This window comes from Tupaia chinensis, unplaced genomic scaffold, assembly GCF_000334495.1.
Source record: "Tupaia chinensis unplaced genomic scaffold, TupChi_1.0 Scaffold000289_1, whole genome shotgun sequence".
Taxonomy (NCBI): domain Eukaryota; kingdom Metazoa; phylum Chordata; class Mammalia; order Scandentia; family Tupaiidae; genus Tupaia; species Tupaia belangeri.
This window is the reverse complement of record NW_006159774.1, coordinates 596,946-609,479: the sequence shown is the minus strand read 5'-3', so window position 1 is coordinate 609,479 and position 12,534 is coordinate 596,946. Positions and strand designations below refer to the sequence as shown.

At 44.4% G+C, this 12,534-nt stretch overlaps 2 protein-coding genes across 4 annotated transcripts in view; one reads left to right on the top strand and one right to left on the bottom strand.

The window, feature by feature from the left end:
* The window catches only part of NDUFA8 (NADH:ubiquinone oxidoreductase subunit A8), a 27,020-nt gene extending 24,456 nt beyond the window's left edge, over nucleotides 1–2,564 (bottom strand). Inside the window, exon 1 of the mRNA XM_006150482.3 lies at nucleotides 2,398–2,564. Coding sequence (XP_006150544.1) covers nucleotides 2,398–2,448 — 51 coding nt within the window. The 5' untranslated portion in view covers nucleotides 2,449–2,564. The remainder of the gene's footprint in view (nucleotides 1–2,397) is intronic.
* Nucleotides 2,565–2,618: 54 nt separating this feature from the next.
* Nucleotides 2,619–12,534, top strand: part of MORN5 (MORN repeat containing 5) — a 31,664-nt gene continuing 21,748 nt past the window's right edge. For 2 of the 3 annotated variants that reach the window (XM_006150480.2, XM_006150481.2), the window contains exons 1-4: nucleotides 2,619–2,784; nucleotides 7,142–7,289; nucleotides 9,567–9,678; nucleotides 10,040–10,171. In XM_006150480.2, the coding sequence (XP_006150542.1) occupies nucleotides 2,738–2,784; nucleotides 7,142–7,289; nucleotides 9,567–9,678; nucleotides 10,040–10,171 (439 nt within the window). In that variant the 5' untranslated portion in view covers nucleotides 2,619–2,737. Of the gene's footprint in view, nucleotides 2,785–7,141; nucleotides 7,290–9,566; nucleotides 9,679–10,039; nucleotides 10,172–12,534 lie in introns of those variants that run through there. The other variant, XM_014588608.2, reaches the window with a different exon arrangement.

Here is a 12,534-nt window from a genome sequence, read left to right as displayed (position 1 = left end):
CTCTTTACCTTTGCTCAGATCCTACTGTCTTAAGAGAGTTCTCCCCATCTCTGCCCATAAACGTCACTTTTAAAATACCACTTAGCCACATCTTACATTATGCACAAGTGCCTTCTCTATTCCTTTTGTATTAAAGCTTCAGAGAACGTTTCAACTGCAATCGCCTTGTATTACAAATAAAGAGACAGTACCTGTCAATGCTAAAAGCACTAATGAAGACGACCAAGAAGTTAGGCTTAGAAAATAAATCCAATCTCATATCCTACTCTCTTTCCTTAAGTCATGTCTATGGCTCGTACAGTTTTCCTCATACTTTGTCTTGTATTTTTGTTATTTATGCAATTATCTGTTTCTCAATTCAATTGTGTGAGTTGCAAATTTATTTCAGGTATAGAACATCTGCATAAAGCAGAACCTCAGATGTTTGTTGAAACAACTTAAACTTGTGAAAAAATAAAGCAAGTCAAAATTAACCTAGTCTCTGCCAGTCAATGGCACGGTGATTTTAGGCAGCTGAATCCTACAAGGCCAACTGCACAGTTCAAGTCCCGAATCTAGTGGCTTGGAAAACACGCTGGGCATGTGTGTGTGTGTGTGTGTGTGTGTGTGTGTATGTGTGTGTGTATGCCCAAAATCTCAAGAGGAAGATGAAGAAGAGATTGCAGCATGGTCATCCTCCAGGACAGGCTATTTCTTTCTTTATCTCTCTCCAGCAAGTGCATGTGCCCTATAGCAAATTAGCACAAAAAAAAAAAAAAAAAAAATTAAAGGATTAACCCATCTTTTTTTTTTTAAGAGAGAGAGTGAGGTATTTATTTTTTAACTTTACTTATTTTAATTTGACCAGAGAGGAACAGAAAGAAAGAGAGAGAAAGTGAGAAAGCAAGCCACCAGGTCTGGGACTCCAACTATGGTCAACTATGTGGGAGTCCAGCGTCCTTAACCACTGTGCTACCTGCCAGCCCCAAAGGATTAGCCCATCTTGATGGTGAGATGAGAAACACTGACTGCTGTCCATGGCAGCACCCCTTGTCCTACCTTGAAGTAAATGTCACTTTATTATGAAGACCTTGAACACAGCTACTAATGTCTTCATTGAGAAAAATAACAGTTGCCACTCTCACAGGCATATAAGATTAAATAGAATAATGCAGGTAAGACATTTAATATAGTGCCCAGTATATAATTTCCGAACCATAATTTTGGATCTTGCCCTCTTCCTTCAATACAGCCTGTTCTTCAAGAACCCAGTTAGACCTTCCACAACATTCCTCTGTCTTAAAACCTCCCATCTTTTCCTACCACCTCACCTACAGGATTGAAGTCCAAACTGCTTGGTCTTGGTCCTGTCTTCCAAGCTCTGTCTCAGCCCATGGTTTCTCTCCAGGCTCAGCACCTACTGCTGCCACCAACGGGGTGACATCAAACATACACAAGCTTCTGCTAGGCCTTCTCACTCTAAGAGCTTGTGCCCATAACATAGTTGAAAAGCATGGGTTTGAAAGCCAGACCTGGGTTCCCATTCCAGCTCTACCACCTTACCAGCTATGCCACCCAGAGCAAATTATTTCTACTCTCAGGGCAATTACCTAAGCTATAACACGGAAAGACAATTATATTTTACCTTATAGTGTTGCTGGGTTAGATAATAATACATATCAAGTCATTATTAGTATCTTATCTGGCTTGTAGAAAAGGCCTGACCATTATGACTGTCTTCACTTCTCAACTACTAAGTACATAATACTGCAACTGCCTATGTGACTTTCTCCCTAGCAGATCACAAACTCTGTGAAGGCAGGTACCATGTCACTTATTTTCCAGTGCATGTGCACATGGTAATTATTCAGGTATCTCTTGAATAATGGACGTTTTAAATGTGTCTTGTTAGCAAACACCTTCCCACAGCTGTTAGAAATTCACTCTCCAGGGTCATCTCACTTTTCCTGCGGCTTCCTAGCTCCACTTTAATGAACTCTGCATCGAGGAGCCTACTTTAAGGTGACCGTCTCTCTCCCTGACAGTGAGCACCTAGGGTTGTATACTCGCTGCGCAGGGAGGTCTGAGGATTAAAGACACAAAAAGGAAGGGAAGAGGCCCTGGTTAGTGCTTAAAAAAATGTACCGCCACTGTTCACGGAAGGAGAAGCAGGTCACTGTGAGGGTGGGCAAGAGGGAGGGGTCTAGAGCCATGGCGAATGGGACGAGGTGGGCCAGGGGGCGATTCTCTAGCAGTGGAAGGGATTTCCAGGGTCGACCTGTCTATGTGTCGAGGGGTGCGGGACCGGCGCTGGGGGAGTCCGGAGTCCAGTGTGGGATGAGGCGAAGCGGGGCTGGGCCCAGGCCGAGGAAGCTGCAGCCCTGTGCCACGCTAGCCTGTCCTCCGGACGAGCCTCACCTCCTGCACTTTCAGCTCCTCCAAGGTGGGCAGCTCCACTATCCCCGGCATGACGGCAGCAGCCTCGACCGAGGTGGCACCCTCAGCCGCTTCGCCCCCGTCTCCTTGAAGTCCCCTTTCGACCGCCGAGGGCCACACGGCACCTGCGCACGCGCAACCTACCACGCAGGCGCATTGCGCAGCCCAACCGCGAGCGACGGAGCGTGCGCAGTTGCCGGGAGAATCCGTGGGCTCCAGTGGGCGGGGCTTCGCCGGCTCCGCCCAGCCGCCCTAGTTGTCATAGTGAGGCCGTGTACTCTGAATTTGGGATCCCAACGGCTGGAAACTCGAAGCGGGAGACATGGAGTACACCGGGAGCAAGTTTATCGGGAAGTATGTAGATGGGAGGTAAGGGCTTCGCCTGATTCCCTATGCCTTGAATATCTGTGACTGCGAAAGGACAGTCTGTCAAGGACCTCTTCCAAGCACTTTCACAAACTTACTTAAGGGAATTGCTCAAGGACACATCACAAAAGCAGCAGAATTGCGAGTCACTCGTACCATAGATATGTGTGTGTTTGCTGTCTCCCAGTTTTAGAAATGGGGATAAGAATAATTTCTTTTAAATATCCTGCCCCTCCCACCCAAACAAGTTGGGTGACTGTGCCACAATACCCTACATCCTGCCCAAATAGAGAAATGCAGATAAAGGGATTATAGTTTGGTTATACCCCATTGGGGAGCCCTCTTTCTTTTTTTTCCCTGTCTCACAATAAATAAATAAATTAAGTAAATCAATCAAGATCCATGCTGCCATGGAGCCTGTAACCTAGTTGGGGGTGTAATGCCCCAAAAATGAATAAGGGAGATCTTTTCAGGTAAGGGTGCATGCTGTGAAAACAGAGACTGGGGAAGGACTGATGCTTATCTGATCCAATATACAAGATCTCTTCCCTCAAGGACTTCACAATCTAGGGATTATTGGAATTATGTATGCAAATTACTGCAATGGACTAACAGTAAAAGCCATCAAACTCAACCAGTATTAAGAATCTGCCAAGTACCAGACCCTGGTCTTGACTCTGGGCAAAAATTGTGGCCCTCAGAAAGTTTATTCAAACATAAGAGGCTCATGGACAAAACACAGATAATGGCTATTCAGTGTCAGCGCTGTGATCAAAAGAAGCAGAAGAACAGAGTGGCAGTCCGATCTTGCCAACAGCCCTGGATGAAGAGTGTGGAATCTGTCTTATAGCTGGGGAAACTGAGGCTGAGTGAGTGAATTTAAAATAAGTGCTAGTCGTTGGGGCTATGAGGCATTCCAACCTTGGGGCTGTGAGGATGGAGAAGACATGGAGGGCAACATTTTGGTGGAATCCATGGTCCACGTTGACTGGTTGGTGGAATTCCAGGGCTTTTTGAGTTCATAAGGAGGAATCAGTGGTCTGGCTAGGCAGAGAGGACAGGATTCCTAGAGACCGTGGTAGTATATAAGGAATACTATCTCTAATCCTTACATCAAGTTTAGAAATAAAAAGAATGAGACTTAGTAGGCTCAAGACACTTGTCCAACTCAGCAGGTAAGTGGCAGAGTAGTGCTTGGTATATACTCCCTTCTCACAACTCTGTGTCCAGGCTGATCTTGCACATAAAGAAACTGAGGTTAAGAGAAGCAAAATGACTTGCCTACAGTTACCACAACTAAGAAGTGGCAGTCAGAATTTGAACCCAATTCAATGCCTACACCATGGTCTTTCTTTTCACAAGGCTCTGCTACAGTGAAGGTGGAAGAGTTTTAGCAAATACAGATAGGGGATTGGACATTTTAGGCACCAAAAATTGAGAACCTACACTTACTTTCAATGGGTTATTTGTGTGTGAGAGACAGACGGGGTCAGAAAGAGAAAGCTCTCAAATATTTTCCCATGACCTTCTGTGCATTTTAACTCCAGCTGTGCATTGCATTGGCCATGACCATGCTCTTGCCCTAGGAATCTGTTTAGCTCAGGGGTTTTGGTACCAGTGTAACCATCGTATGGATTCCCAGATCTGAGGAAGGCTTCCTAACTTCCTATAACTGACAAGAAGTCAGCAGTTGTTTTCCATGTTACTTCTTTTCATAATTTGGTCATGTGTTCTGCATTGATTTTTTTTAAGGTTTATGCCACAGGGCTTATGTACTCACCAGAAAGAGACAGAGACAGTGAGAGGGAAAATGAGAAATCACTCCCCAGGGGGATGGCCATGCCACAGTCTTCTCACCCATTCTCTTCCTGGGATTTTGGGCACACATGTACATGCACGTAGTGTGATTTTCAAGCTGCTGGGTACAGGACTCAAACTGTTATTGGCCATGTGGGAGTCCAGCGCCATAACCACTATGCCACCTTCTAGCCCCTTGATTTTGTTGTTTAACAGTAGTTGACTAGAGCCATGTTTTGGGGCCTCTCAAATTTCAGCACATAGGAAAGAGACAGCATAGTGCAGGAAAAAAGCTTCCAGTATGCTTGAAGTCTGGCCTCAAGTCTAAAACCTACTAATTGTCTGCTTAATCATCCAGGCCTTAATTTCCTCATCTGTAAAATGGGAAAATAATGCACATCTAGCCTTACTATTCCAAAGAATATATAATGTAGTATAGGAAGATGTTATTTGTATGTAGTCGGTATTTGGGTTTTTTTAAAGTTTTGTTTAGGGAACCAGCAGTTAGCGTAATGGCTATGTCACTGGACTCCCACCTAGTTGACCGTGGTTCGCGTCCCGGACCTGGTGACTTAAAACTCACGCCGGGCATGTGTGCGTGCGTGCCCAAGATCCCAAGAGGAGAATGGAGGAGAAGGCATTGCGGCGTGACCATCCCCTCTGGGGGGTGATTTCTCACTTTCTGTCTCTATGTCTCTCTCTGTCTATCTGGCAAGCGCATGCGCCCTATAGCAAAAAAAGGAGGAGCAGGTTTGGCGGCGTGACCATCCCCTCTGGGGGGTGATTTCTCACTTTCTGTCTCTATGTCTCTCTCTGTCTATCTGGCAAGCGCATGCGCCCTATAGCAAAAAAACCTCTCCAAAAAAAAATAATAATAATAATAATAAAGTTTTGTTTATTGTTATTACTATTATTTATTAATTTATTTTTTTGTCCATGAGTGAGGAAGACAAAGAGAGACAGTAAGACAGTACTCCAAGGTCTTGATGCCTTGATCCATCCTCACTTCAGCCAGCTCTGAATCTTAGTATGCATGTGCCCAACTAACTCAGGGAGCCTCCAGACACAAACTCAGAACCTTCCCTTGTGGGTCAGTCTTTCAGAGCATAATGTTTTACCACTGTGCCATCATCCAGCCCCTAGATTTTTTTTTTATTTGGGAAAGGTATTTTCCTTTTAATGTTTATATGAATAAAGTAGACTGTAGGAAGTTGATATTTAACATTTGGTTTAAAAAGCTTATATAGATTCTCTGCCTCTGGTTGGAATGCAAAATGGTACAAGTACTTTGGGAAATTTTGGCAGTTAAACAGATATTCTATTCCCAGGCATTTAGGCCAAAGAAACTAAAGTATATATCGATACAAAGACACACTTACATGAGTGCTCATCGCAGCTTTATTTGTGATAATAAAAAACGGGAGGGCCAGCAAGTGGCATGATGGTTAAACCACATGGCTGACTATATGGTTTGAGTCCCAGACCCAGTAACTTGAGAATCACACCAGGCATGTGTAAGTGCATACCCAGAACCCCAGGAGGGATCCCAGAATGGAGGAGAAGAGTCTGGCATGGCCATCCTCCTTGGGGGGGGGAGGTAATTTCTCACTTTCCTTCTCTTTGTCGCTCCAGAGAGTGCACACCACCCTATGGTAAGGAAAATTTAAAAAAAAAAAATGTCCAACAGATGAATGAACAAACAATTATGGTATATCCATTCACTGGAAACCTGCTCAGCAATAGGTGTGAACTATTGGTACACACACAAGAACATTAATGAGTTTTAAAGGAATTATGTTGAGTAAAACAAGCCAGACCCTCCCAAAAAAGTACATAATATATTATTTGGTTTATATAAATTCATTGTACCCCCCCCCCATAGACTGTGAGTCCCTGTAAGGACAGGGACACATCTGTGTTGATCACTGTCATATCTGTGTTGTATCTAGCAGACCAGTCTCAGCACAGCACTTGGCACATAGTATGTACTCTATAAATATTTGTAGGAATAAAGGGAGGAAGAGAGGGAGAGATGGACAGAAAGGAAGAAGAGAGGTAGACAGAGGTTTGAGAACATCTCCAAGAGGCTACATCTCAAAAATGGTGAAATAAGATTCAAACTCCTGTCTCCTATCTCTAAATGTCATACTTTTTCTAAATATCTCACTCCTGGTATAATTGGGCAGGGGTGGGCTGGTAGTGGAGAGGGAAGACGCAGATCCAGCTGCCAGAAAATTTGAGCTCTAATCTCCACTCTGTGGCTTCGAATACATCCCTACCCTCTCTGGACCTACCAAGGGGATATCTCAGTGGGCATTCTCAGGACAGCATGTCCTTGCGAGGAGATGAGCAGACCAAACTCTGGACCACTTGCAACACAGTCCCTCTCAGTTTTTAGCTTCTAAGGGAAACAAAATAAAAGTTTTGTTTTTGAACAGAATGTTGTGGGAGCCATAATGTCCAGGCATGCTGAGGAAGAGGATGATACTCTCTCTCCCTCCTCTGCCATCTCTGATCCTCCAGCTGCCTTGGAGGACTCAGTGGCTTTCCTGTGTCATTGCAGGATGGAGGGCAAAGCCGAATACATCCTCCCTACAGAAACAAGATATGTTGGGGAAATGAAGGACGGCATGTTCCATGGCGAAGGGACCCTGTACTTCCCCAGCGGTAGCCGATTCGACGCCACCTGGGAGAAGGGCTTGGTCATCAAGGTGATCAGCCAGGGCTACAGAGAGGCACTCCTCGGCCAGGAAGAGCTCCCGCTGTTATGGTGCCCTGCCCTCCCTGGTGTTCTCTCCTTCCATCTCTCCTCCAGCTTCTTGCTTTCCCAGGGTGCTAGAATCTTCTCCTTTTGGATTTAGAAGGGGCCCTGGAGAGGCCACAAAGAGTTTGAATTCTGTTATGCCACGCTGCTCTTGGGCCCATGACTTTAACTCGCTAAGATTCAAATTACTCATCTGTAAACTGGGAATGCCAATCATATTACCTATGGCTATTCTAAAAAATTACCACAAATTAGTGTCTTAAATCAATACACATGTATTCTCTTACAGTTCTGGAGACTGGAATTCTGAAATGGATCAGCAAGCTGCCTTCTTTCTGGACACTTGAGGGGAGAATCCTTCCCTTGCTTTTCCCAGCTTCTATAAGCTGCCTGCATTCCCTGGCTCATAACCATGCATCACTCTAACCTCAGCTTCTGTCATTGTTTGGTAGTCTCTCACCTTGACCTTCTTACCTTTCATGAGGACCCTTGTGATTACTCTGGGAGCACCCCAGAAAATCCAAAATGATCCCCTCATTTTAAGATCCTTAATTTAAGTGCATCTGCACCCTTTTGCCACATAAGGCCATATATTCACAGGTTCCAGCAGATACGGACATCTTTGGGGGCCCACAGTGGTGCTAGGCACCCCCTAGGATGGTGGTAAGAGTTAATGAGGTAATCCATGTGCACACTTTGCTAAGTGCTTGGCACATAGGCACTCACACATATTGGTTCTTACTATTAGTACCTCCACCACTGCTACTATCACCAGAGGTCATCCAGTCCCAGGGTTGTGGGCTGTGGATATAATTCAGGGGGTCAGTGACACCATCTGGTTTACATACAAAAGTCTCTGAATATGTGAGACTATGTTTTTCTCCCAGAAAAGGTCCTATAGTTTTTATCAGTTCTACTAAGGGTATATTGGGGCCTGACTCATGACCTAAAAAGGTTAAGAAACACTCCTTGTTTTATAGCTTGGAGAATTTAAGCCCCAGGAAGGGGATGTGACTTATCCAAGGTCACACAGTGAATTAATAGTATTATTGGAATTTCCACCCATGTTTCCTGATACCTAGGCCAATGCAACTTCTACATCCTGAGGTTTTCTTTAGCAGCAGGGCACCAAATACAGAATGTATGTGTAGCTAATTGTGCTGACCTTTTTAGCTATGATAATAATAATAATAAAAGAGTAATGTCTTTTATCAGATACTTTGCATACATACTTTGTATTCATATTGGGTCATTGGAAAACTCATGAGGTATTTTTCTATGCATTATGACTTTCCTGATGACCCAGTACATACAGTGTGTTTGTCAGGCTTCTTCAGAGAAACAGGACCAATAGGATATATGTAGAAAGATATTTATTATGAGGGATTGGCTTATGAGATTATAGAGGCTGAGAAGTCCCACAATCTGCCTTTAGCAAGCCAGAAACCTGGGAAAGTCAGTGGTATAGTTCCAGTTCAAATCCAAAGACCCGAGGACCAGGGGATTCAATGGTGTAAGTTCCAGTCAGAGTCCCAGGGCCTGAGACCCAGGAGTGCTGATGTCCAAGGGCAGGATAAGATGGGTATCCCAGCTCAAACAGAAAGCAAATTCACCTTTCCTCTGCCTTTTTGTTCTATTCAGGCCCTCAGTAGATTGGATGTCTAGTCACATTAGTAAGAGCAAACTACTCATTGTATCAATTCAGAATTAATCTGTTGCAGAAATACCCGCACAGACACATTCAAAAATAAAGTTTTACTAGACACCTGGGCATCCCTTAGCCCAGTCAAGTTCGCACATAAAATTAACCATCACAGGCAAGCACTTTACTGATTTATTAATGTACTCTCTCATTGAGTTCTCAATCAACCCTCTTAAGTGCATATCATCTTTATCCTATTGGATTGTCAGAAAAGTCATAACACATTTTTTTCTGTTTTTCAATGCAAAAATACATAATTATTTTTCCAATGGCATAGTAATTTTACAAGTGAGGAGCCAAAGACCAGAGAGAGCTATAGTCATACAGAGAGTTACCATACTTTGAGTGGCAGACACAGAACTCAGTGCTTTATATCCATCCCCTCTAATTGTCACAATCATAATCATTGTGATAGTTGTCACTTATTTTCTGTGGCAGTGAAAAGGCCACCTCTTCCCTTGACATCTGGCATTCTTGGCCAAAGTCTTCTTCCGACACATATGTGTGCTCTTTGTCTTCCAGGGCAGGTATACCTTCGCAGATGGGCTGCAATATGATGCTGAGAACTGGCATTACTGTGACAGCTATGACCGGAGGTTTTACACTGAGATATGCTATGGCTTGAAGCCTTCAGGTACCAGGCATCTTTCCTTTTCTTCAATCCAAACTTGAGAGGGAAACTAAAGATTATTTTAAATCAGTGGATTGTGGCCTACTGAAGTAACTTTAAAAAGAAGATAAATTGAACAGGAGGATAGAATTAAGAGAAGACAGAAGGTCTAGTTCCTAAAACCCTACTCACAGAGCCATTTTGAGAAAGCTCCCTCGGGGCACTGTTCTTCCCATTTTTGCTCCTTGCCCTGAGCAGGGAGTGTTTAGTCCAATTGTAGAGTCAGATAGTCACACAATCAATCAGCCGAAAGTGGACTTTACGTGGACACTGGGTTTGGATTTCACCTTAGTAGTGAACTAACTATACATCATGTCCTTTCAAGGTATCTCTCAGCTCACCAATATGGACCCACCTAGAAAAATCCCCAAGGGCTGTTATGACTGTGGAGATGGCTTCTATAATCCCATCACAAGGATAGTCAAGGACTACAGGAATCGCTTTCTGAGAAATGCAGGTACATCCATTCCAACACTCTGCAGCATGTTTTCTCTTTACCCATACATAGCTTTGTACATATGTGTGCACACACACACATGTGTGCATTTAGTAAGAAAGAAGCTTTTACTGATAAAAGATACAAGTCATTATTTGAATGTTGGACTGCTTGGATTTCTCATGAGTGACAAATCTGCACATAGTCACAAAGTGGGTGGAGAACATTCATTGCCTAGCTGGGGCAGCATTCAAGTACAACCCTGAAAAACTGAAGGGCTGGTTTTTCCATGCATTCTTTCAAATAATGTCTTAATGGACACCCACTACGTGTCCGACACTGTGCTTGGTACTGGAGGTAAGGTGTAGCAAAGCTAGATGTGGACCACTTTCCTCGTAGAGCTTATATTCTGACAGGTAGCAGACAATGCCATGAACAACTGATTACATCATGGAATAAGCACAGTGAATGGGAAACACTTGGTCGGGGGGAGGCTCAGAGAAGAGGGACTGATGCTGTGAGAGCACAAAGAAGAGGTATCTAATCGAGAATCAGTGAGACAGAGACAGTTTTAAGGAGAACATGGCATCTCAGTGAGAACTGCAGAGTAAGTGAGAGTTGACTGGAAGGGATGAGAAGATTTTCCAGCCAGAGAAAAATCCATGGGTGAAGGCTTCTTGAGGAGTGATACCATGCAGTCCAAGAAAGCTGGGTGGCCCCTCAGCCAGGAGAGTACCTTGGGAGGTGCAGAACCTCTGTTTAATGAGTGAATACCAGGCTAGTCAGACTGAGAAGTGATTTATCAAACTCACGAGAGATCAATGTACAAATTAAAACAGGAACATTTTCCTTTAACAATGTGTTTCCTAATCTTTTCTGGAACCATAGTCCCACTAGAAACAACAAAAGCTATGGACCCTCTTTCTAGAAGAATGTCCACACATGTGTACATACAAACATGTGCACGTTTTGCATATAGTCCTGAGGGACTGATGGTCCCTCTAAAGACACAGGTCAAGAAACCTTGCTCTACAATGAGAAGGAACCTCCCAGGCAGATGAGAATGCTTGGGCAAGCTTTTAAGAGCATCTTTTCTGTACAGGGAAATTGACTCAGTAAGTCAATGACAAGCAGAAAGTTGCTTGTGGCTCTGGAATAAGAGCAAAGGAGATTGTCAGATGGTCTTGGGGCTGGAATGTTAGTACGGAGATGCGTCCCACATACCGGATGCTACCAGAGGAACATGGGAGATGCTCATACCCCAGTTCCTGGCTCACGCTTCTCCAATGACCTCCCTTTTCCATTAGAACAGTGTACTACTCTGTAGAACCCTAATGCTGGATGTTAATAGGCTCACCAGGAAGTTTCTTGGTCGAATAAGCCATGGAGATACTGCATTCAACAATGCTACATGGGTTTGTTTACCAAAGAGACTTCTATTAGGCAAATACACTTTGTACTTTTTCTTCATGGCAGTCACTTCTACTCTTAATAAACACTAATTTCTATAACTGCTTGCTTAGTGTCTGTCTCCCACTAGACCCTAAGAGCCACATGGAAGGGGCTCGGGGCTCTGTCTTGTCTCTGCCTGTATCAGTAGGGGGCCAGGAAGAAATATCAGGAAGTTGGTTAAATGGCTACTGGAAAACTGAAAAGGCACAAAGAGGATGTTGAAGTCACAGAGAAAGTAACCACAGGAAACAGCTACCTCCTTGAGGACTGAGGATGGCAGTGAGAATTGGGTCACGAGAACCTAGAAGGTTGATGAAGGGACCCCACAGAGCTGCCATCTAGTCCTTTGATGACAGGGCGCTGCCCAGTGGGGGCTAGCAGCCTGGGAGCTCAGGGGAGGAGCCCTGCTGAGATGGGACCCAGACCTCTCAGCAGGGAGAGCTGCCTTGCCAAGCCCCCGAAGAGAGCAATAAAGCTGATTCTACCAGTGTGGAAAGAACTGGAACCTGGAAGTGAAATGCCATTGCTGAGATGACGCTGACACGAATAGCAAGCACGAAGGAAATGCGCGTGTGTCCTCATCTTATCTGCCTCCCAGGCAGCTGACAGAGGCGGAGTGTAGGTCATGGTCCCAGTTCCACTGTCACAAAGCAGAGGAGAGCTGTAACCTCTACCTGGGCCAGCCCACCCCTGTCCTCACTCAGCACCCACATTCATACACTCTCCTACAGAGAGTAAAGTCTGGGAGAATTTAATATCAGGAAACCAGTCAAATGGCTACTGGAGATAGTAGCTTCCATTTAACAACAACAATGAATGAATGGATGCTTTTTTAATTAAAAAAATTTTTTTGAGAAGAATAAGAGAGGCGGCTTGGGAGGTGGGTAGGGATAAGGGCAGCAGCAAAGATCAAGAGTGTCTTTTTCCCTAAG